Source organism: Eulemur rufifrons, chromosome 16, assembly GCF_041146395.1.
Source record: "Eulemur rufifrons isolate Redbay chromosome 16, OSU_ERuf_1, whole genome shotgun sequence".
Lineage (NCBI taxonomy): Eukaryota > Metazoa > Chordata > Mammalia > Primates > Lemuridae > Eulemur > Eulemur rufifrons.
In genome coordinates, this window is record NC_090998.1 from 68,006,017 (window position 1) to 68,032,267 (window position 26,251).

Consider the following 26,251-nt stretch of genomic DNA (forward strand, 5'->3'; position numbering starts at 1 on the left):
ATTAATATTAAACTATCACCAGTTTTGATTATTAAATAGTTCAAAATAGCTAATGCTTAGTCATAAATTTTTCACATGTATGATTTCATTAGAAACAAATCTAATTCAAGAACTTAAACCAAATTTTGATAGGGATTAGTACTGGATACTATTGATTAACTACCTGCTAAGTTAAAATATTAAGCAAAGAGTTCATTTTTTTTAAATCAGTATTTCCTAAATATTGTCTAAATATTTCCTTTTCATTGGTAGCGAAAAGGGATTTTAAATGAAAAATATTCACTATTAGATCTTAATCATTTTATATGATCAGAGTCATAAGACTTACCTAATTTAGTTTCTTGTTCCCAAGCTTGTTCAACAGTGTGAAGTTTTTCCTTGGTAATCTCCAGTTCTTTATTTACAGCCTCTATTTGTTCTTTTAAGGATGTATTTTCACACTGAATAACATCATTAAGAAACTACATTGTAATTTAAACAAATAACGCAAAGTGATATTCTCTTAACTTTATGTAATATCTTTGAAAACTTACAATCCAGATTTTTACAAAATTAGAATTACATGTTAAAAAATAATCATCAAAATACTGTGTTTCTAATATGTGGCCCTCAACTTTTGAGTATTAGCTTCTACCATTAAAGTTGTACATTCATTTTGGCAAGCTAGAATACACAAGAGTTTTACAACCTTCACAAACTGGTGCTTACTTCCTTCAATTAGTTACTGAGCATCCCTAACATGCTGTAAGTGACAGATACTAGATGTTCATAGTGAAAAGATGGTTGAGATTTTTAATGGATTTTTTTTTCTACTGTGGCAGTCAACCTATGAAGTGCCTGGTTGAAAAGGCTTGATTCAGCTAAATCATGCAAGTGAGCTGAGGATGACCTGAATGAAGTCCTTTGGAAGTCATTCTGCAACTATAAATAGATATGTTATATGTGTGTGTGCACGCACGCGTGTGTGTTGATATTCAGGAACAAAATATTTAGAATAAAATTGTTACCTATGAATTATACCTCTGTTAAATTTACTTAGAGACAAACTTTAAATTAAAATCTGAAAAATCCCCCAAAACACAAAGATATCATCAAAGAAAAATGGCTAATATCACAAAGTTCAAGGATCATACAAACTTACCTCCAGGTGTTCTAAGTTATATGTTCTTTGAACAAGCATATTATCTTTCTGCAAGATATCCCTGTATTTAGCAGTCAGTTCATTGTATTGTTTATTGGCCAGTTCTAGTTCAGACAAAGAGACACTGTTATCTACAACTTTTTGGAGAGCTGCAATCTTGAAAATGGCCATTTCCTATGTAAATAAAGATATACTGAGTTATGTTTGTATATTTTTTTTGTAAACAATAACCACTTTTGAGAAGGATAACACAAGATAATACAACTAAAAGCAAAACAGATCTTAAAATCATTTAGAAAATACATGATTTCCCATATGAATAAAAATTTGCAAGAATATTAATTTCTTCCATATAAATGCTATTTTGAAATTTTTAATCACAGTAAAGATAAAAATAAAGTAAATCCTTTTATAACTCCTGTCATAGTATAATAAAATTCAATTAATTTTAGATAGTATAATAAACAGCAGCAAGAAAATATATCATTCAGAATGTATTTCTGGATGGCTCTTCTAAATTTTTTAAGATGAAAAAACAACTTTTGATAGTTGAGTGGCAAAATTAGCATTATGATAAGTAACCTTTATAACTTATCTATTTCTGTTTATTATAAGTTAAACAGACTAGCTTTGTGTCAAAAGAAAATCTTGTTCACATAAAGGAAACATTATTTAAGGGGGAAAAAACTTCCTATCATAGTTCTGTGTAATAAATAATGTCAAGGACTTTCAGTTATTTGCTTCATGTTCTACTCATCAGCTATACAACTATTCAAAGATACTTTATTATTAACACCAAGAAGAAATGTCTGAACTTTTAGTTCCCTCCAGTAAACTGCTCTGTTATAAGCAAAAATTACACAGAAAAGTACAGTGACGAGCGTGATGGAAGCTGATTAAGAAGTGGTACAAAAGAATAACCAAATTTATGAAGTGAGGAAGAACTAAAGGTTATAGTTCATTCTGAAGTATAGTAATGATGGAAAAATATTTTTAATAGGGCTCCAGATCTCATTTTGACAGCTTTTCTTCTCCATCTAAATAAGTACACCCTATTCTACCTTATCCTGGAGATTCAGTTTTACTTCTGTGAGAGGAGAAAGGAGTAGATGGGGTTCTGTTTCCCATCCTTTAAAAATATCTTTTTCTTGGCTCCAATTTTATAAAAAAAAATTAAAAAATCAAGCTGAATGAGCAGGTTGAAAAGGAAGAAAATTCCAGTTTTTGTTTTCCTTTCTATCTCAAATACTAACTATATTTGTAAAACTCTAAGTAGATCCTAAAAAGTCTAACACAAAAATATAAACAAGAACATTTCTTACATCTCAAAATTTCCTTATTACATGTCAGAATAAAAATAGCTTTAATTTTATAACAGGTTCCTTGTTGCATCCAGGATTCAGCTTTAAGATCACCCTGAAAATAAGTTTATTAGCATGATAATATCACCTATTACTATCTTTAAAGTGGATGGTAAAGTTCTCAAGTTCATTTTAATTTTACTTTAAATTCTGTGTTCATATGATTCTGTCTAAATTTAGTCATGTAAAATGAATATTTGCATGCTCAAAAATAAGCTGTAAAGCAAGGTGCAGAAGAGTGTCTATATGATGTAACCTTTCTTGTCTTTATTTATGTTTGCAAAAAGAAACATTAGAAGGATAATCAGTTACCTACACATGGTGGGGCAAAATAAGGTGAAAGGTACAAGGACAGAAGATTTCTCTGATTAAATCTTTTGAATATGTAAACGTTTTATATATTAAAATTTATTAAAAAAGAAAACAATGCCAACAATTGACAAAAATGGAAAATAAATGAGTTTATCTATGTATCAAATAACATAACCACATGAAGAGTAAGATTATTTCAAGGAACTGTAGGATATGTTACTTTGCCTACACATCCTCAGCGAGATATATTCTGAAGAAAAAAAGACCTGTAAGGAAACTTTAAACTGTGTCTGTTAGCATTGCTTTTGTTGTTATTGTTAACACCAATACAAGTATTATTTTCAAATTAATGTATGCATATTGTAGGATAAAAAAAATTTTAAAGTTAATAATCAAGATGTTCTATGTAAGAAAAAAGAAATACAAGCACAAAATCAAACAATGTTAGTAAAAACTCCATACTATTTACTTACCCTATAATGTTAAATTTGAATTGGAAATAACAACATGAATTCATGGTTTAGATATATACATATTTTCCTAATTTGTCCACTGAAAGAGACTAGTAGAAATGGCACTCTGAGAGCAATGATGCCCAGTGGCCAGTTTTTGGTAAAGAAATGCTTTCCCCCCTAAAAATAACTAGGGCTCTTTAGAGAAATGGCTTATTCCAAGTACAAACAAGAAATATATAAGGTAAGTCTAAGACATTTTGTTGTATCAGAAAATAAACCAAGCTTTGAAGCTTGGTTCAAAAACTAATGAATTTTTGTCAAAAGGACTTAAGAGTTAACTTTAAAGGACTCCCACTCGCCCAAGCTCAGACAAAACATTATGACTCTAATTAACTAAAACACACTGAATATTTAAAAAATCTATGAGTCTGTTATGATACTGGAAGAGAAAGCTGAGAAGGAAAAAAAAAAAAACAGATAGAAGCAGATTGTACCAACTGTGTATTCTGAAAACTAGTAATTAAAATGAAAGAATGAAGCATTTATCTTGTCTTTGTAGTATCAATTATACTTTGAGAACACCAAATAGCCTGAGCTAATGAGGAAAAGCTCTTTATTTTATAGAATGTCTGTTAATAAATGTAAAAGCAGAATATAACTAGAAAATTATGATTTTTGCAACTCCTAGTGAAATAATTGATTTAGGCAACAATTATCAGTGGATGCTAAAATCATTAGGAGGACCAAAGAACTCATTATTTTTATGGTACCAAAATATCATCAAACAGTAACTAAATCACTTAATAATGGAGGTATGTGTCTGTCTTCTTTAACATAGTTATCCCCAATCACGACACATGGAACAACCAGACACTCTTGAAATGATGCAATATAAGGTACAAAGCATTATTTATGAAGTATTCTGGCTAAGTTTAATCTGACTCTCACAAAGGCTTAAAATTAACTTTTAGTAAATGTAAGTAATAGAGGAACAAAATGACACACATGAAAAATCAGATAAATCTTCAAACATTTTTCAGAGAAAAAAACCAAGGGGATTCTATATTAAAAAGATTTATGACATATAACATCCCAATGCAATAAATGCATGGTCCTTGATTGGAAACCGAGGAAATGTGAATATAATCTGGACATTAGGTAATATTAGGGAATTACTGTCAATTTTGTTAGGTATGATCAAGTTATCGTGGTTATGTAGACAAAAAAAGGCTTTATTTTTTTTAGAGATGTACACTAAAATATTTAGGGTAGAAATTTCTGCAATTTAAACATTCCTACAAAAAACAGATGAAGCAATTATGGCAACATGTTAGTAAGTGGTATTAATCCAGGTGGTGTATGTTAATGATTCTATCCTATCTTCTGCATATCTGAAAATTTTCATAGTCAAAAACAAAATAATACAAGAATCAGAAGTACCTTAAATCTTTGCAAGCATCCAATTTTTTCACAAACTTCAGCCTCTATTGACAACAACTCATTCTTTTGTTTCCCATTTTCTTTTCTAAGTTGTCGCTCCATTTCTACCAAAGTTGTATATTGCCTTATGAGTGATTTTTCATTCACTTGCAAAACAGTCATTTTTCTACTATTTTCTGAAAGTATTTTTTTCATTTCATCTGAATCCATCTGAAGAGCATTGAGCAAATTCTACACAAAGACATGTGGATATTATTTATTGAATCTAGCTTAGTTTGTATAATATTGTATACCAATTTTAAGTGTTTTACTTACATTATATTCTTTTACTTTTATAGCATCTTGTTGGATTTGATCCTCAAGCTTTCTTTTTTCCTCTTTTATTGTATCAGATTCCATTTTCCAGGTTTCCTTTTCACTAAAAAAAACAAACAAAAGAAAGACAATATAGTAAACCTAACAAAATGTTAGGAAGAGATAACTTTAGATTATAGAAATTTAAAGTTTTCTTAAAATAAGAGATGTCATAGCTACTCAGTATCTGATAACACAAGAAGTTAAAATCTCGTTTAAATAGGGTTTAGCCTGAAATTTTTAAAAAATAAATGCAAGATAACAAAGTTATCAAATATTTTCATTCTTCCCTGATTCATCACTCTAAAATGATTACAATATAATAATTGAAGCAGAATCTTATAAATATTTTTTTGAAAACAGAGGACTAAGAAATAATCAATACTCCAAATGAATTCTAGATAAAGTCTCAACATTCTGATCCTACTGTTAAATTTGAGTGGTATTTACAAAGTATTTGAGATACAAACAATATTTAAAATCATTAGACTTAAAAGAAGATAAAGGATACAAAATTTCAGTTAGCCAGGAGGAGTAAGTTCAAGAGATCTATTGTACATCATAGTGTCTGGAGTTAATGACAATACATTGTATACCTGAAAACTGCTAAAAGTTGATTTTAAGTGTTCTCAGCACAAAAAAATAAGCATGTGAGGTAATACATACGTTAAATAGCTTGATTTAACCACTCCACAATATATACATATATAAAACACCATGTTGTACACCATAAATATATACAATTTTATCCCATTAATTAAAACACTCAAAAATATGTTAATTAATTTTTCAAAAAGGCGTGTAAGACACCATTGCCTACACAAGTGATATTCCATAATTGCCTGTAATCTGCCTGGCATAAACCAATTATGATGGCATCATTCTCTTTATCACTGAATGGTTCAGAATTAGACATGTGACCCAATTCTAGCTCATAAGATCTGAGTCAAAGTCAGCCAAACACCTCTGGAAAAAATGTTTAAAAATAAAGGCTGGATGTGGTGGCTCATGCCTGTAATCCTAGCACTCTGGGAGTGTGAGCTAGGCTGTGAGCTAGGCTGACGCCACAGCACTCTAGCCCAGGTGACAGAGTGACACTCTGTAATTAATAAATAAACAGATAGATAGATAAATAAACAAATAAATAAAATAGATAGATGGATGGACGGATGGATGGATGGATGGACAGACAGATAGTTGCCAGGTGCGGTGGTTCACACCTGTAATCCTAGCACTCTGGGAGGCTGAGTTGGGAGAATTCCTTGAGCTCAGGAGCTCGAGACCAGTCTGAGCAACAGCAAAACCCCATCTCTACAAAAAATAGAAAAATTAGCCGGGTGTCTTGGTGCACACCTGTGGTCCCAGCTACTTGAGAGGCTGAGGCAAGAAGATGGCTTGAGCCCAGGAGTTTCAGGTTGCAGTGAGCTATGATGATGCCACTGTACTCTACATGGGGCGACAGAGTGAAGCACTGTCTCAAAATAAATAAATAAAACTAAATTAAAAGTTAAATGTGGAAAAAAATGCTCCTCTTCTTCAATGGGCATGGTTCCATCATCCTTGAACTCATGTAGCTGTTTTACAATCATTGCAGGCGTTAACAACAATTCCTAAATATAACCTGCCCTACAAGCTTTGGGTTTCTTCTTAGGTAAGATGAAAATCATCCTTAGTGTTTAAATCACCTTTGATTAGGTATTCTAATTCCTACTAAAGAAATCATTCTATTGATATAGATAAGATGGCAGAGATAAGTAGAAGTACATTTGTTCCCTCTGAGCATGTAAGATTAATGACAAGATCATGATGAATGATGCTAATAACAGCTGACATTTACAAAGTATTTATATGTGCCATGCACTCATCTGAGCATTTTCATGTAATAATTCACTTACGTTTCATAACAACTCTATGAAAAAGGTATTTCCAGCACAGAAATTTACAGATAAGGAAACTGAGGTACAGACAGGTAAAGCAGTTTTGCTCAAGTTCTTATAAATAGTAAATGTTAAAGTCTGGATTCAAACATAGGCAGAATGATTCCAGGACATGGATGGGCTTACAATCATTAAGATACACTGTCTATCTAAAAATATTTTCTTGAAAGCAGCTACCAGAGTAAAAAAAAAACAAAAGGAGGGGTGGTGATGGGGAAAAGAGAAGAGACAGGAGGGAAGTGCAAAACAAAATATATAAATTCTTTTTAAGTTACTTTCACTATGAACAATAATATATTGCAATCATATTTATAAAGTTTTGCTAATACCTATACCTTAGATATTCTTTATATAACAAGCTTTGTTGATGACGAATTACTGCAAATTTTCGGTTATAGGTTTCAAGAGAATCTTCTAAATTTTTTAACTTCTTTTCTTTATTTTGTAGTTCCTAAAAATTGGTTAAAAATAAGAAAGAAAAAAGCTTCAGAATACATTTTGAATTAGAAAGCATAAACTCATATTCTGACAAGATTATAGAAAAATATATAAAAGAGAAAAAAAAAGTCATCAAACCTTTAAGTAGCACAGATCATTTCTATGATATTTTGGACATTTTTAGTTTAAGGCACACAGAATGAGTAATTTGCAAAAAAGAAGTAATTTACAACAAGCAAAATTATTTCTATCATATATGATAATTACAGTAAGCACACAAATTACCAGATACAATAGTTACTATAAGCATGAATTTTTTTATCAGAATAGTCACAAACTCACCTCCACTCACTCAGCTATATACCCTTTTGTGAATATATACTTTCATATCCCCACTTAAATTATCCTTTCAAATCACTTCATTTTAAAAATGAAATTGAAACTTAAAAAGATTAAGTAACTTACTTATCATCAAAAACCCATTAGCACTACAGTTGGCAACCATTTACCAAGCACATAAGCCAGGCTTGGTGCCAAGTACTTTCCATATAGGCAGATTCAACATTTGAGGTCGAGTCTATCTGACCCCAGAGGTCTTGCCACATCCATCACTCTATGCTGCTTTAGGATTGAGAGCCTAAGTACCTATTTTAACGCTTTGGACAGGTTTTCAAGCTCTCATTACCTGCTCTCTAATCCACTACAATGGTTCTCATTTTTTTTTAATAAAGATGAAAAAAACATGAATCTTATCTCAAACAATATGACAATGCCTACTGTTATTACTTGCTGATAGTGTCCCTATATTTCAAGAGAATAAAAGAAATCATAAAAAGTGCTAAAATTATACATTTAAAAATAATAACACGAATTATAAAGTAATATTCTGATAAGTAGTTAAGGTGACCCCTACCTGACTTAGGTAACATACAAACTCTAATATTTAGAAAAAGATTAATGTAATTTCCAAATACAAAAACAGGCATTTGAGAATGTTAAGCATATTCACCAATGGATCATCTAGCAGAAGGAAAGAGGGGTACTTATCATCAAAAACATATTTTCATTGATTCTGAATTACATTTTTGTAATTGTATTTGTAGTGTATGTGATGTTACGAATATTTAAACTTCAAATCAAATAATAAAAAGCATCTCTCATTAAGCCATTTATAATGACCATGATATAGACAGCAAAAATAAGAAACGAAAACAATGCAAACAATATAGTATAGTACCCTTTCTTATTTGCTGATGGATTAACTAATACCTTGTAGGGTAAAGGGAAGAAAAAAAGACAATTTGGCTTGACAGTTTTTTCTTGTGGTTAACACAAAAAAGGGAAAAATTCTAATCATAATTCTAAAAAACTTTGTCAGACTTTATTCTCTTATATTGTTTTCCAAACAGCAGTAAATAAAAGTGCTCATCTCATTTACACATCACCACTTTATAGTAGTTGCTGCTTGTTCTACATGTCAATCATATATGTTATATGGATGACATGCATGTGAACAAGATGTATGAACATACTTCTCATGCACATGAATGGAAGGGAGTAAATTGCTCTTATTTATAATAGTCCATCTAACATCAAAATCCATTAATAATAGATCTCACTATTATTATTCTGAAAACTCAAAGGAATACATGAAGACTAAATTAAGAAATATACTATCAGTGATTTTTGTTATTCATATGTGAAAATTTCACTACCTCTAAGAGACGTATTAAGTATTCATTCTGAGAATTAATAATATTGGCGCTAGATGGTGCTATCCCATCAGGTAAATCGACTCCTTTAAACACAACATTTGATCCTTCTGATTGTCGTAAAAGACTGGTTTCTTTTTCAAGATGATCTATCTGGAAATAAACAATCCAGCGATGAGAATCACATCTGTTACACTCAAAGAAAGACAAATTGAAAAGCAATAACTTGTACCTATGCTTTTTCTACTGACTACTTTTTAAAAATAGATATGTGAATGCTCTGTAAGGAATTAATTAAACCATACTTTAATTTCTACTTAGAAATGCCTAGGTATAAGACTTAGAATTTTTGTGTTATTTTTTATGTTATAAGGCACTTATTTTTCCACTTAATTTTACAAGAAAAAATCCAAACAGTTTTCCTAATGTTGAAAAAATTCAAGAGGTATTTTATCATAAAGCAGTATTTAAAAAAAAAATTAGAAGTTTCCCATTAAATCTATGTTTTTATGCTTAGCATTTTCTTTCATTTAATAAAATTCTCACCTTTAAATTTGCTTTTGCCAACTGCTGCGAATAATTTATAGCCTCTTTCCGAGATTCCCTGAGTTCCTGTCTTAATTCTTCATTCCTTCCAGTAAGTTGATCAACTTGAGCTTTCAAATGCAAGCTGGCATCAAAGATTCCTTCTGCATTCTTTGACTCTATAGCCTAGTATAATTATATTATATATTAGAAATATAAGGAAAAGCAGGAACATCATGGTTAAAAAAATCTACCTTTAAATAAAATTGACATTTAAGCATTTTTCTATTCCCATTGCCATGCATAATAAAATACACTAATTCAAATTCTTATTTACAAATTTATAAAACTTTAATTTATATTATCAAGCATAGTAATTACTTCATTATAACAACTAACAAATATCTAGTTAATCTTAGTAGGCTGGTACACTAGAAAAACAACCAAACAATAATAAAATGACTAGGGTTCAACTCTTAATCAGTCTCTTACTAGCTGGGCAATTGACTTAAATCCTTTACACTTTAGTTTCTTTGTCTCTAAAAAAGGGAAAATAATATTAGCTCTGCCCACTACACAGGGTTTTTGTACAGTCAAAATGAAGTACTTTATATGTAAATGCTTTTAAATTATGCAATATCTGAATTTAAAGCATGAACAAAGGAATGAAATAGCTACTAATTTTCAATAGGTGAATTTTTCAGTGCTTCTTCTCCACAGTTGAAGCATACATGACAACAAAGGGTAACATAGTATTATCCAAGAGTAATGAATAAGCAAAAATAACATGTCAAATATTAAAATATTAGAGTGTTTTCAATGGCCTTAATTCTCCAACAATAGCATACATAAATACACACATACCATGCATACATCTACAGAATATACTTATATAAATTATTTGGACTTCAGAAGAATTGTAAGGAACAAAATTGTTAAATGTAAACTAAAGGTTCAGAAATGAAGGTAGAAGAAAAATAAGGTAAGACGAGTAAAACCATCTCCTACTCAGGAGGGTGATCTGCGGTTTAACTCTAGGTAGTAGATTTATAAAAGCCTTCACCTGAGGGAGATCAGACCAGGCCACACAGAGTAATAAGTTATACTAATTCAAAGAGGATACTAGGAAGACAGAAGAACATAGAAAGAAAGAGGTACTCTGAATGACAACAAGGTGATCTAATTAGTTGTCTTGTTGAGGAATAGTACCATGTTGTCTTAAATGGCCCTTTGGTAAAATGAGGTTGAATTAGATAGTGGTTCAGAGTACTAAAAAATATCCTGTAGTAACAGAAAGTGAACTGAGGTGCATAATGAAGACTTATTTGGTCTAAATTGTCATGGATTCTGAAGATTTCCTAGAAAAAGGACTGCTAGCGGGTTTGTGAATTTCAGAAATGGCATATGAATCAGAAAAAAAAAAAAAAAAAAGATGACAGTCCAAAACAGAAGTAAATGAACTCTACGGAAACAGTGGTTCAGGGAAAGCTCATGGAATGTCAACAGAAATAGAAGATATCATTTCCTGGGCTGTTCTCATTTTTTTTATTTGATCACTAAGTAGAGTTTCCCTTGGAAATGAAGTTTGATCTGAGACACAGTATTAGTAGTGGGTAGCATGATAGACAAAAGACGTTAACATTAAAAAACCATGAAGAATCATTTCAGATATTCAAAACGAGAGGCAAAACAAAGTCACCAACCAGAGAAGTCAGAATGAGAAAAATATAATGGAAATCAAATGGTTCCCATAAATTTTGTCAAATGGTTTTCTTGCCTTAGGAAGTTTTTAATATACCAGTATCATTCTCTCTCTCTGCTAACAATTACAGTGTTATTAAAGAAAGTATTCAACTATTGATTAGTCACAATAAAAAAAGCAATTTGATGAACAATAAGATTTTTTTTCTATTTAAATCAAGCATAAATTGGGAAACATTATATTGTTTAGTATGCTAAATGTGTTCAGATAATGTAAATGACATATACTTAAATATTAAGAATCTAGCATGTGTGTTTTATTCAAGTTTATGTAACAGTCAATACTATGGAATACGTAAGTCCCTATATGGTAAATATAAATAGAATATTATTTGATGGTTAAATCTTTCCTATAGTAACAAGTCTTTAAATATTTAAAATAAAGTCATTCCATAAAACTTCTGGGTTTGTGGCATAAGTTCCCAACAGACCTACACTCCCATATATAAAAATCAATACAAAAGCAATTACCTAAGTGTTCTGGAAAATAAAAGTAAGCAGATTTTGGAGGGGACTTGAAACCTGGAAGCCAGGACCAGCAAAAATTAAATCTGCAATTTTTAAGGCTTTCGTTAGAGATCAGGCTGTAACTGGAATGACCTATCATCTTTCTGGTCTATAAAACTAGAGGATAGAGACCAAAGCCCCATGAAAGTCAGTGGGAAATCCCAGTAAAGAAGAAAGTCAACAAAATGGAGCTCCAAATTCTGTATAAAAAACTTTGGCAAGTCTCAGGCTAATCCTTGAACCAAAAGAATAGAGAGGAAAAAGGAAAGTGTCAGTGAACTTGAAGACAGATCAATAGTAATTATCCAAGTGGTAGAAGAAAAGACAAAAGATTAGGGGATTAAAAAAAAGAATAGAGCCATAGACCCTCAGGGCCTGTATGAAAATATCAAAAAATGATGCAATACTTTATATCACTGAAGTTCCAGATAGAATGAAGCAGAAAAAATTATTGAATAAATAATGATAGAAAACCTCCCAATTGTGGTGAATAGCATAAGTGAACAGATTCAAGATGCTCAGCAAACCCCAAACAAGATACACATACTCTCACGAACACATACATGCACACACACCCCTCAGCACATTACAGTCAAAACTGGTGAAAAACAAATATAAAGAGAAAGCATTGAGAGCAGCCTGAGAAAAGCTACAAATTACATACCGGGAAACAAAGATTCACATGACTTAAAATATCTCATCAGAAATTATGGAGACCACTACATAGTGGAACATCTTTGAAGCACTACGGGAAAAAACATTAACATGAAAAAATAACTTACGTTTACTAGTCTTTCAAGACTAGGGATAATTAGAGATGTTTCTCCTCCTTTAACATCAGGATCTTTCTGCATTTCCTTAATGGCCTGCAATATTTCTTTCATACCTTCTTCAAGCTGCTTATTTTCTTCAAATAATTCTTTTACTGTAATTAAATAGTTTTCTCATTAAATGAACAGATCTTTTTCACAATTTACACTATTCTATAGAGACGATGAATATTTCACATACATAAAAAAATAAACTCATTGGGAAATGCAAATGTAAATAAATATACAAAAACATTCCGCTATAATCCAGTGCAAACAGTTCAGTTAAATAGCTAAATGTTAAACCTATTCATTAATATACCGTGTGAAAATATACAACATATCTCATTAATGGAAGAAATAAATCACAAGTATATTTTTGCCCTAACTTAAATTATGTATTATATTAAAAATCTTTTCAATTTGATTTTCTAACTTTACTTTGATTAGCGAACACAAAAGAAAAATTATATGTCTCTTCACAAAAAATTCAGATGAATAACATTCTTTGGCAATAAAAATAGCAAGATAAACCAACAGGATGAGTGAGAGACTGAAGTATATACACTATGGAACTAATTTATAGTAAAAAAGGTTAGAAGACAGAATGTATTAAAGTCCCTTCACAACCATGATTTTAAGCATAGAAAATGTAAGTATAGAAAAATAAAAGGTAACGGTAACTTACATTTATTCTGAAATTTGACTATAACTGTCCTACTTCTTTCTAAATCTCTTTCCTTTTCAATTAGTTCTCTTGAAAGAAATTCATTCTGAACAAAACAAAGAAAATAAAGTTGACTTTCTTTTTTACAAAATATCACAACAGTCTACAGTTTCCAAGTTAAAAAGTTTGATCAATTGAAGTACAGCACAACAAAAAAGCTATAGAGATATATATAGCAGCAATCATAAAAATAAAATCTAAATGGTAAAACAGATGGTGATCTTCCTCCCTCCTTCTCCCTCCTCCAACCCCATAGTAAAAAGCAAAGAAATATAATAAAGGTTTTTATCTTTAGTATCATAATCATTTCTTTAATGGTCTGCCTTTACACTACCTGTTCTGCCTGGCTTCTAAGACGTTCAAGCTCTATCTCTGCATTTCTACTCTCTGCTTCTTTGATCAGTAAATCCTGTGCTATGATTTCACTCTAAAGAAATATTTAATAAATTAGACAAATCAATGAGTTCAAGTCAAATGTACTGCATTTTTAGATTTTTAAAAATACAATGTGTATAAATTAGTGTTAATGTGCAAATAAAAAAATTCTTATTAAAATTGTTACAGAACTTTGTTAGAGAAGTCATAAAAAAGCAATCCCAGGAATATAGTTTGGAGGAAAGCTCACCTGAGATCTAAGAAATACTAGTTCTCTCCGTAGCTGTTCTATAAGATTGTCAAGAGGATCTATCTGAGACAATTTTGCTTGTGCAGTAATAGGTACAGGGTCCAGAAGATTAACCTCAAGCTTACTTTTCAAAATCTCTGTCTGTAAGGGTACTTTACTTTTTCTTTTATCTTGTTTCAAATTGATATCAGAATACTTTATTTGAGTATGAACCTGTTCATCTTCTGACGCTGCTAACTGTGATTTATCCATGTCATCTCTACAATCGTGAATTTGTTGACAAAATATTGCAGATTTTTGCCTAAGTGATAACTTCTGCATTAAGTCTGAAGCTGTTGAGAAAGCTTGAAAAGATGAATCACTTTTTTGTGTGAAATTAGTCTTCTCTAGTGTTTGATGGCTTCTTGACACTTTCTTCATATAGTCATCAGAAAGAGAGCCTGAGTAGTCATCTGTTTCTTCATGGCTTTCCCTACTAAAGGTACTGACTAATGATTCTAGATTTCTTAAAGATTGTAGACAGGGTGCTTTAAAAATCTCTCTTATTGTAATAGTTTCTGGAGTTGAATTATCTTTTACTTGCACGGATGAAGAATGTCTAGTTAAAGAGACAAAAGGATCCACTCCACTTTCTGTACTACGATGGATTTCAGATAACATTCTTGATAATGATCCTACAGTCATATTCTCTTCTGGCTCATTCTGATCTGATTGTGGAATACTGAATGGTGGTCTCCTAGGGAGCAGCTCTATTTTATTTGAACTCCTAATCTGTATTCAGAATAAATAATGTCTCATTAATCAATCTTTGGATCAATAAGCATTTAAATAGCAAACATTTGTCTCTACTTATTATTTAGCAACTATAAAAAAAGTAGATGTTCAAAATGAGATAAAGGAGGAAGAAATGAAAGCACCGATAATAACGTTTTCCTTTATGCTCTTTGCCATACCGGTACCTTATTGTTTACCTTTGATTGTGCTTCACTCGTATTTTTGAGGCTCATTAAATCCCATTTTGTTTGTCCTACTCTATCCTGAGAAACATTTTCAGTTAGGTTCAGGTCCTCAACAGTTAATCCTACATATAAAAGAATTAACAAATTAAAAACATAAAAATAACTCTCCTGCTATTCCAGTATTTTAATTCTTAAAAACTACAATCAAGTTTTAATCCAAACAAAAGATAGAACAATTGTTTCCAAAATCCTTGATTCACATGTAGCCAACACAAATCTCTGATCTAGCTCACTTTTAATAAGCTATTAATAATGTAAGAAACTAATTTGAATTTTTTCTTCTCTACCATTCTTTGCCTATTCTATATTAAAGTGCTAATTAATAGGCACTAAAGTAGTAAAAGATATATAAAGTACATAATAATCATGAATGAGTAAACTTATTATACTAATAAATTATTAGTAAACTTATTATACTAATAACTTCTATGAAGTTCCACTTCTATAGAAAATTTTTGATGTATTATATCAACCACAATGCTAAAAAAACCTCTCTGCTCATATTCCTAGATGTACTATTGGACTTGGGGAAAAAACTTCCTTCTCTATGGTCTTCTAACAAAAATGCACTGTATAATGGCTAGTATAAAACTTAACCAATTGTTCTCTTTATTTCAAGTAAAATAAAACAAAAAAGGATGCTAATTTATATTCAATAAAATATTATTTTCACTTAGTAAAGAATAACTTACAAAGATTTTCAACGCATAGCCCTTAATAAAAGGAAAAATATTAAGAATAACACATATCAACATAAAAATTACTAAGTTTTATCATTCATATTCACAAAATAATATATTTACTATGCACAACATATTGGGGCTATCTAGAATTTAAGACACTATAATATAAACTCTTCATAACTCCACAATTCTACGGTTCATTTTCATTTGCTTGTTGTTTTTTACCTGTTTCGTATTCAGGGCTGAACCCAATGATACCCACTTATCTCTTCTTTAGGCCACTTATTTTCACTCATTAAACTTGATGCAGAGCCACAGTAATGTATTAATAGCAAAAATAATATACAGAAAATTTTAGATCTAGACAACTCACTTCTCAATGATTCTTTTAAAGCTTTGGAATAATTGAGTATACCTGAAGTTACACTTCTTTTTCCTCTTTCTTGAGCCATCTGACGAATTTTTTTTTTCAAATCAATTCGTTCCTCCTCCAGACTTTCAATCTGCAAAGTATGAATTATTAGTATTTCTCTTTAGTTCAACCAAGAAAATAATCAACTGACTACCATACTTGCCTCTTTCAAAAGAATCTGGTTTTCAGCTCTGTACTGCTGCTGTTTTAAGCGTTTACTATTTCTAAATTCAGTTAAATCAATCATTGTCTTTGGTTCAAGGCCTAAAGGAAAAAGCAATACAATTAAAAACTTAATAACATTCAAATAAACTACAAAAACTTCATATACCATCAAGTAACTGGTTATAATTCATGTAGCCAATATCACTGAAGAATGGGGTACTCTTTGTGCAAGAATTTTCCAGATATTTGAACTATAACCCAAGTTAAAACTTTATCACAATTATTAATGGAAATCCTGACAAAAACCTGAAGTAAATTATAAACCAAGTTTTGGGGCCTTTTAAACACAGAAAATAAGGGTTTGAGAAAGCTATCTAGATTGGTCAGAGTCATCTTTAAGAACTTCCAGATTCCTGGCTGTGTGTGATCTGACAGGTTGAGTTGATCAGAAGTCTAACTTGAAGTCCTAGTATAACTCTGGGTCCTTGTTAAACAGACATTTTCACAAATATATAATCTGTAGAAAATATTTTTGTTTCCTCCCTCTAGAGAAAAGTTTTTACAGATTGTCATTTTAATTAAGAAAGCATTAACTGAAATTTAGCAACTTTAGATATTTTTAGATATTTTCATTTTAAAGAAGATATTTTCATTTTCAGAATGAATGTCGTAACATTCAAACTAGTAACATTCACTGATAAACTATTTAATTCAACATATAAACTCTCAAGCTATATTTACTAATTATCAATAGTTCGCAGAATCAATGGAAACCATAAATACTCAACCTAAGTAAAACGTAAACAGTCTAGATTTCAAACGTATTTAAGAGTCTTTAAAAACTTTAAAAAGTATTTTTAAATATCTTCAATGAATGCATCTGAAACAAAAGCATTCTGCAAACATGGGTTGTACAGACCAGACCATGCTTTCGCTGAAAAAAAAAAAGGTTAACTTCTAATATGCGGTATTAACATAATAGACTTTCATTTTTTAAACAAGCAGTTACTACTGTGCAGATGCTAGAATAAAGCAATATTCCAGGCCTACCCACTCACCATTTCAACCCCATCAAATCCCCAATCCCACTTTAATCAGAGCAATTCCATTGTTGTTTTAAATGTTTTCATAGAAGTATTTATTTTGAAAAACAAGCATTTAACTACTTAAAAATAATAATATTAAATAAACAAAAAGTGAAGCAAAAAAAAGACTTGAACATCAGAGTTGAGCAAATTACATTAACTTAAAAGTTGGCTTACCCAAATGCTCTCTAAGTGCCTCATTTTCATCAAGGAAATCATTTATCTTCAACTCAAGTTTATTGATTTCCTTTGTCAATACTTCAATCTCTCGATCTCTTATTTTAATTTGGTTTTTACAATTCTTTATTTCAACAACAGCATCTTCTAATCCATATACTCCCTGAAAAATATCCAATTTAATTTAAATATAACATTATTTATTTGAATAAATTTATCAAATGCATGATTTTTTTTATTAAGTCAAAGGGAAAATACACATATACCTACAATTTAAATCACTATACTGGGTTTTTCATTGTGATTTTATAAATCCAATATACCAATAATAATGATGATGGAATGTGGGACAGTTGAAACTTCCCAATAAAACATACCAATAGCAAAGTGACTCAGAATATGTATTCCATATAAAACACTTAATACATAAAATGCTTAATAAAACACAGAGAAAGAACAGTGAAAGAGAATCAGCAATACCAGTAGAATATGTAAGTCATTAGTTGCCTTACGTAGTTGTAATCAATTAAAAAATATAAAAAGTACAAAGCAGGTTGTGTTAACACAGTAGGCAACAAAACTGTCCCTGTCACACATTTTGTCAACCTAGCCAGTGGTGACACATCTACATGGTGGCAAAAAGGACATGTATAACGAAGAATCTAATTCCGCTAACTCACCAAAGCTGATTATCTGGGCAAAATGGCCTAATCAAAAAGTTTGAAAACAATTCTCCTGCCAAAAAATGCTCAAAAGTTTAAATAGCTTAGTATAAATTAATTAGGATAACCTTTATCAAAATACATTCAAAGAATGTTTTTTAGATGGTATAAACAGCACAGAATAGTTTAACTGTGAGTGGCAAGAGTAATTCTAAGCTCCCTGAGTGACAAGATAAAAATACATACCGATTCATAATCTTTTAATCGCTTCAGAGCCTCAACTAATTCTTTATCCTTTTCCCTAGCATCAGCCTCAGCCAGTTCAGCTGTTCTCTCAGCCTCTTTAGTTTTCTCTTCTAAAATTTGTACCTTTGACTGAATTTTCATATAATAACTCTGTTGAGAAAGGGTTGAAGCACCTACAGAGTAAAAACAAAAATCATGAATTAACTGAATTGCATATTCATTCCTTCAAATAAGTGGTTCCAATATGGAGGCAAGAGAAGTAGAATGCCACATTAAAAAGCTCCCTTAATGTTATAATTTCATACCTGTAAGATGGAAGTTTTATTCTGGTTCTATTAATAAAATTAACTAAAAAAGTAAATTCAGTAAAATCTTCTTAGCTAAAAGGGTATAGATTATAAAAGGCTGCAAAACACTTCTTTACAAATAATCAACTTTGTTTATATCATAGAGAAATAAATTTCTATCTTGTTTAAACCATTGTTCTATGCTTGATTTTCTGTCACTTATAGAGAAACTTAATCCTAAACTAAAAAGTTCCTAAATCGCTACTTGTACTATCTTACAAAATTGTTACTAGACAAAATATGCCTATCATTCTAAAATTTATTGACACAGATCTTTCTCACACTCATTTGTAATAAACATTTAGTAATAAACATTTACCACTCTATCTGGCATACACTTACATTGGACTTACACTATACATTGGACTAGTATTTTAAAAAATGAGCCCTGCTCTCTGGAGCTAACAGCCTACCTGTGGAACATGACAAGGCTGAGTTGTCCTCCAGTACCCATTCTCCCTTTCTTCCACGTGGCCCTCCACAGTAAACACTATATTTGCCCACCTATCCTTCAGTACGTGCTTTTGTCTCTTGCCCTCTCTTTCTCTATCTTGCTGTTTGGGATAAAGACATGATAGTAAAGCTCCATTCTGGATGAGGCAGAGGAAGGCAACACCTGGACTGCTTAATTCCAGGCCATTACACAAGTCAGAAATAAACTATCTTGATTTTGCCACTATTTTTCAGATCTCTGCTTGTGATACTTAAACCTAATCCTAACCAATGAAGGAAGAACACCATTAGCCATAGATACACCTATGTATCTATCTATAGATACAGAGTATAGTCTAGTAGACATGCCTTCTGTGAGCTTTAAGGATTATATGACTATGTACGGACCGAAGTGTCATTAGGTAAGACCTTTTCCTTATTTGATAGCAAACATCAACCACCACTTTCCTCCTGGTGACTGGAACATGTAAAATCCACACTATCAGTCATCCTTTGAAAGCAGTTTAAACTACTGTCAAAGTATTCGAATACAAACATAATACACACAGAGAGTGGGCCCAATATACAAGTGAATCCTTGATGCCATTCAACAGTTATAGTACACTCCCCAAGTCTTTGTTCTTTCATGTGACCATTTTATACTTTCTCTTCTCTTTTCTCTCCTTAAACTTGTGCTTTGTCTTCCCCCACTCTCACTTTCAGCTGAGAACCCTGCTTCCTTGTTCACTGAGAAAAAAGCAGCAATCAGCAGAGAACTTCCACAAGCTCCCCCGCTAGGGCATCAACCCAGCCACCTGCATCTGTATCTATACACTCTACCTCCTTTCTGTAATTATGGATGAACTCTCTGTGTTCCTTGTTAAGGCCAATCTCTTCACTGGTACAGCAGAACCCATCCCACTGCCTTCTCCAGGATATTGCTCCAGAAGTTCCCTCCCTCCTCTGCTTCATCAATTCATCAAATGTTTCTTCTTTAATGGAGCTTTCCCATGAACCTAGAATCATGAGTTATTTCTTCCATCTTACAGAAAAAAATACAGCCAGGCATGGTGCCTCACACCAATAATCATAGCACTTGGGAGGCTAATATGGGAGGATCACTTGAGGCCAGGAGTTTGAGACCAGTCTGGGAAATAGAGCGAGACCCCATCTCTACAAAAAATTAAAAAAAATTAGCCAGGTGTGGTGGCTTTAGTCCTAGCTACTTGGGAGACAGAAACAGGAGGATCACTTGAGCCCAGGAGTTTGAGATTATAGTGAACGATGACCATGCCACTGCACTCCACCCTGGGTGACAAAGTGAGGCCCTGTCTCTTAAAAAGAAAAAAAAATAAATTTAAAGAGAGAAAAACACTTTTTAAATCTCTCTTCCCCCTCAATCTCCTTCCCTTTATAGAAACAGTACTAGAAAAGAAATCCTATATTTCTTCTCCCCATTTCCTCTTTATCTATTTTCTCTAGAACCAAAAATGACCATTGCTAAGCCCAACAGTCAATTATCAGTGCTCATCTTGTCCTATCAGCAGCAATGAACACATCTCTGACCACAGTTATTTATTCTTCCTTGATTACATTCCTCATGTGGTTTTCAGGACCCTCCACATTCCTAGTTTTCTTCCCGTCTTGCTGGCCATGTCGTTTCAGTCTCGTTTGGTTGTTCCTTTTCACCTCCCCAGCCTCTAAAGTAGAAGTATCCCAGGGCTCAGTCTTTAGATTTTTATTCCTAACAAACATTCATTCCCCTGATGATCTTAGCTAACCTCAGAACTTCAAATAGCATTTTAGTGGAGATGGTTCCCAAATTTATATCTTTAGCCTAGATTGCTCTTCTAAACCTCAGACTTTCATATACAAGTACCTACTTAACACTTTCACCTCAATGTCTAATAAGCATCTAAAACTTAATGTCCAAAACTAAGTGCCTTATTGTCTTTAACCTGCTCTTCCCACAACCCTCCTCAGTGTTCAAACCAAAAGTCCTAACTCTTTCTCTCACATCCTACATAATTGATCTGTCAGAAAATTCCATTTCTATCACCTTCAAAATACATCCAGAACAGACTACATCTAATAACTGCACTACTGCCGTGCTCCAACTACCATTACCTCTCTCCAGATTACTGCAATAGTCTTACAATAGGTGTCCCTGCTTCCATAATTACTACTCTTACAGTCTATTGCAGACAATAGCCCAAGTCAAATTATATCACTCCTATCTTCAGAAACTGTCTATAGTGCCCCTTCTCACCTAAAATAAAAGCCAAGTCCTTACGATGAACAGTAAGGCCCCATGATAATGGCCTCTGGTTACCTCTCTGATCTTGTCCCTTCTCACTCAGTACGGTGAGTACTTACTTAAATTGCTCACTCTACTCCAGCCACAGTCTTCTCTGTTGTTTCTCAAACGTGCCTAGTACACTCCTGCTTCAGTGCCTTTGCACTTATTCCCACTGCTTAGAGCCATCTGCATGACTCTCCTTACTTCAATTACCTCTTCAGTGAGCCTTCTGCTACACTATCTAAATTACAACTCTAGCTCCAAACACCACCATCAGCACTACATTTACACACATACAGACTCACTATTTCTCCTTCATGTCTTTTTTATCTTCAGCAATTATAATAAATATGTCCATGAATTTACCATGAACAGTAGCACTAGTGTGCCCTGTATAACTATGTCATGTAGCGTTATGGAATTATAACACCATGGATGTTATGAGGGCTTATATGCAGAGGATTTGATGTGTCAGGTAAGGTAGTATGACTCATGGTAAGGAGAATATGATGAGACATTAATTTGGGCAAGATTAATCCAAATGCTGACATGTCAAATTACTTCTGAAAACTATCTGCAATGCCACTATACTGATCAAATTTTACTATCCTTTATTCTTTGTTAATTATAAAAAGGTTAAATAAAAAAATTATATCACCATTTTTCATTTCTTTCATACAACCAATTTGGTAATAGAGGTTAACGTAATTTTCATCAGAGGAGAAAAATTATAGAAAATACATCCACTATTTACAAATTTAAGCTCTAGTAATATATGTAAGTAATAATACTCTGTATAATTTTTTGAAAATATGATGAAATTCAAATGAAGAGAACTCAATAATGTATCTATTGACATGACTTGATTTTATTTTAATAAAAATAAAAGACTTTAAAAACATAATGGCATATAAAACCACCTTTATATACTTTTAAAATATTTAATTACCTTTGTTTCTGTGGAGCTCATTTTTCAAATCTTCAATAATAAAAGTATTTTTTTCCATATCTTTTGTATATTGTTCTACTTGTTCAGTGAGCATCTTAATTTGACTGTCTCGTTCCTTTATGCCCTATAAAATATTTTAAAACATTACATAGTAACATACATTTTAAAGGTAAAGGAAAAAAGGTAGGTCTCGTTTTTTTCAACAAGACTATAGAATCTATTTTCTTATAGGTAAAACTATGCCTTTTATTATTTTTTCCATCTCAAATGCACAACACAGTGTTAGGTACACTGCTGTCACTCCAATACTGAAAGATGGATTTAATGGCTAACACTCTGGCAAATAGTAATTCTGGAACTCTCTAATATTTGTAGCTTCTTTCAACTCCCTATACGTGACTTTTCCTCATCAACCATTTAATTTTATCTTTTACCATTTTGCATGTTTGTGCTTTGCCCGGTGCTTTCTCTTTTGTTCCACTTAGCTTTTACCACTTTAGAACTTCATTCAAAAATACTGTCCCCTGCATTGTTTTTATTCTCCAAATACTTCTCAATCTTCCTTACTTCTGGACTGTGACTACAGCACAAATGATGAAAATGTGACTTCTTTCTATGTAAGTATATTTTCACTAAAATATTTTCACAGTCAAATTATAATCACACTTTTAGCTTTTTTTCACATTGTATGGGGTATGTCAGGACTAAGATACAACATAATAAACCTTAATAATAAAGTATTAAGATATTTTAAAATTTCTAAAAGTTTTTAAGTTTCTTATTAAATAATTCCTAACCAAAACAATGTATTATCCATGTCAACATAGAAAAATAAACAAAATAATTTAGTACTAACTCTAACCCTAATTCTGAAGTTAATTCTAAATTTTTCATTGAGACTAGATGGTAAGAAATTTCAAAAGACTTTATTATACACCTAGCAGTGCAAGCCACTAGATTAGGCACAGATGATACATATAATAATAAATAAGACATTGTTCAGAGTTTCAACTTTAATAAAATTGGTTGATAAATCAAATTTTGAGAAGATTTTACCTGTTGTAGGGCCATAACATTACTTTTATCAGCATCAAGCTGGGCATTTTTAAGCTTCTCCCTCAGGTTACATAACATTTGCTGATATTCAATAATTTCATCATCTTTAGAAGACAAAATTAACTAGAAAATAAACAAAGTAGGATCTGTTATGCAAAGTAAAAATTAATAAAACATTACTCATTGTGACAAATAATATATACCACTAGTACATTTAAGAAACTATAGGAAACAAAATTCTTTGAAGTGAGAAAGTATCAGCAACTACTGGTACAATCTTTGTTCCTTTAGTGTATACAACCTAAAGTTCCAATAGGAAATGATTCAAAAATATACATTGTAATTTTCTCTTTTTGCGAATTAATCTTTCAAAATTCATTTCTAAATAAAAAGTTATAAGTATCTCCAGGCAACTACAAAAAGTTTTACACAATGGATCTTTATGAAGTTAACATTAAAATATCACTGAGAAGCATAAAGTATCTCGAATAAATGAAAGGAAAAGTATCTTGTGTTCTTAGCTAGAAGGATGAAATATCATAAAGATTTTTATCCCAAATGAATCTATAAATCAATTTATAATTTTAACATATACTCAATAAGATAATAAACAAGATATTTTGTAAGAATTGAACAAGCTATTTCTAAAATTTACATTAGAAATGTTCATAAAGAAATCTAAAATCAGGCCGGGCGTGCTGGCTCACGCCTGTGATCCTAGCACTCTGGGAGGCCGCGGCAGGAGGATCACTTGAGGTCAGGAGTTCAATACCTGCTTGAGCAAGAGCGAGACCCCATCTCTACTAAAAAATAAAAAAAGAAATAAAAAGAAGTTAGCCAGACAACTAAAAATAGAAAAAATTAGCCGGGCGTGGAGGTACACGCCTGTAGTTCCAGCTACTCTGGAGGCTGAGGCAGGAGGATGGCTTGAGCCCAGGAGTTTGAGGTCTCTGTGAGCTAGGCTGACACCATGGCACTCTAGCCCAGGCAACAGAGCAAGACTCAGTCTCAAAAAAAAAAAAGAAAAAAAAAAAAAGATTAGCTTTTAGATATTAAGACATATAATAATTAAAACGAGCATATGTGATTGATTAGAAAATAGATCAATTGAATAAAAGAGAGTCCAAAATTACATCTAAATTCAACAGGAATTTTGTATGTAATAAAAATGGAACTCTATTTCAGTAAGAGTAAGATAATATATGATGTCTGGATAACAGAATAGCTCTGTCACATCCATATTACACTCTTTATACCAAAATGAATTATATATGTTTTAATGTTTTAAATGTAAAAGAAAAAACAAAAAGATACTATGAGAAATGATGAGAAAACAAGTTTATACTTAGAAGCCTTTCTAATTACAGCACAAAGGCTAAAAGCCATTAAAAAACAATAAATTTAACTATTAAACATAAAAAGAAATATTTCATAGCAAAAAATACCATAAGCAAAAAAACAAGTGACAAATTGGAAGAATGTGTTTGCAACACATATATCACAATTACACTTGTAGCAATTTATTCTACAGATATACTTGTACATTTGCAAAATAATATTTATACAGGGACATCATTAAAACACTATAACAGCAAAAATTGGAAACCACATAAACAACACACAATACGAAATCAATTATCAAATAATATACATATCTCCAAAGAAAAATTACATAGCCATTGAAAAGAACAAAGCAATATTATATGTACTGATAGAAAATAATTATTGAAAGACATTAGGTCAGAATACATATAACATGCTATCATTTGCCCCCCAAAAATCAAATATGGTACAAACAACTGTTTTTTCCAGGGGTTTGTAAACTATGGCCCACATGTCAAATCTGGCCTGCCACTTGTTTTTGTAAATAAAGTTTTAGTGGAACCAGTCCTGTTCACTCATTTAAGTATTTTCTATGGCTGCTTTCATGCTATAACGGCAGAGTTGAGTAGTTATACCAGAGACCACATGGTCTAAAATACTTATTCTCTGGTCCTTTACATAAAGTTGACTGACCTCTGATTGATTCCATAAGCCTCATTTCCATTGCTACTGTTTTTGTTTAAAATATAAGTTATGTGAGCTCCCCATATGATAACCAATTTAAAGTGCTAACAAGACTCATGTGAACCCCACTAGAAGCAATGATTCTGGAAGTGGTAGCATTTAAAATTAGAATTATTCATTCAGAATCATCTCCAATGTTTTTCAAGTATACAACCATTATAATCACAGCTTCTGACATGGTGAGACCAGGGAATTTGGTGAGGAGGGAGAGGTGTATTTTGAAAAAGTTCCCCAAGTGATTCTGATAGATCTCTTTGCTTACTCCCATTCCCACTGATTAATCTGACATGAAAGGTAAGATTTGGAAAAACTAAAGTTAAACCTGTAACTATACAACTAATATATATAATAAAAAGTAACTATGAGTTAAGTGAAAAAATTTAAATTATATTTAGAATTATATATATAGATGACAAATATATTTTGGACTTAGATGTCTACCAAAAAGTTTGATGTTCTACTCATCGATTTAGAAACGTTCATGCAGTAATAAATTAGCAAGAGAAATACGTAGGATAGCTTTAGAGCTTTTTGTAGCTAAGAAATAT

At 31.6% G+C, this 26,251-nt stretch overlaps 1 protein-coding gene across 1 annotated transcript in view; it reads right to left on the minus strand.

Annotated features, from left to right (window-relative positions):
- CEP290 (centrosomal protein 290) overlaps positions 1–26,251 on the minus strand; it is an 88,102-nt gene that overhangs the window by 46,994 nt on the left and 14,857 nt on the right. Inside the window, exons 12-27 of the mRNA XM_069489355.1 lie at positions 23,637–23,759; positions 22,581–22,704; positions 18,554–18,726; positions 17,646–17,808; positions 16,382–16,482; positions 16,222–16,309; positions 15,076–15,185; positions 13,441–13,525; positions 12,726–12,868; positions 9,697–9,861; positions 9,154–9,303; positions 7,336–7,451; positions 5,025–5,127; positions 4,710–4,940; positions 1,142–1,315; positions 329–440 (exon numbers count right to left, since the gene is read on the minus strand). Coding sequence (XP_069345456.1) covers positions 329–440; positions 1,142–1,315; positions 4,710–4,940; positions 5,025–5,127; positions 7,336–7,451; positions 9,154–9,303; positions 9,697–9,861; positions 12,726–12,868; positions 13,441–13,525; positions 15,076–15,185; positions 16,222–16,309; positions 16,382–16,482; positions 17,646–17,808; positions 18,554–18,726; positions 22,581–22,704; positions 23,637–23,759 — 2,161 coding nt within the window. The remainder of the gene's footprint in view (positions 1–328; positions 441–1,141; positions 1,316–4,709; positions 4,941–5,024; positions 5,128–7,335; positions 7,452–9,153; positions 9,304–9,696; positions 9,862–12,725; positions 12,869–13,440; positions 13,526–15,075; positions 15,186–16,221; positions 16,310–16,381; positions 16,483–17,645; positions 17,809–18,553; positions 18,727–22,580; positions 22,705–23,636; positions 23,760–26,251) is intronic.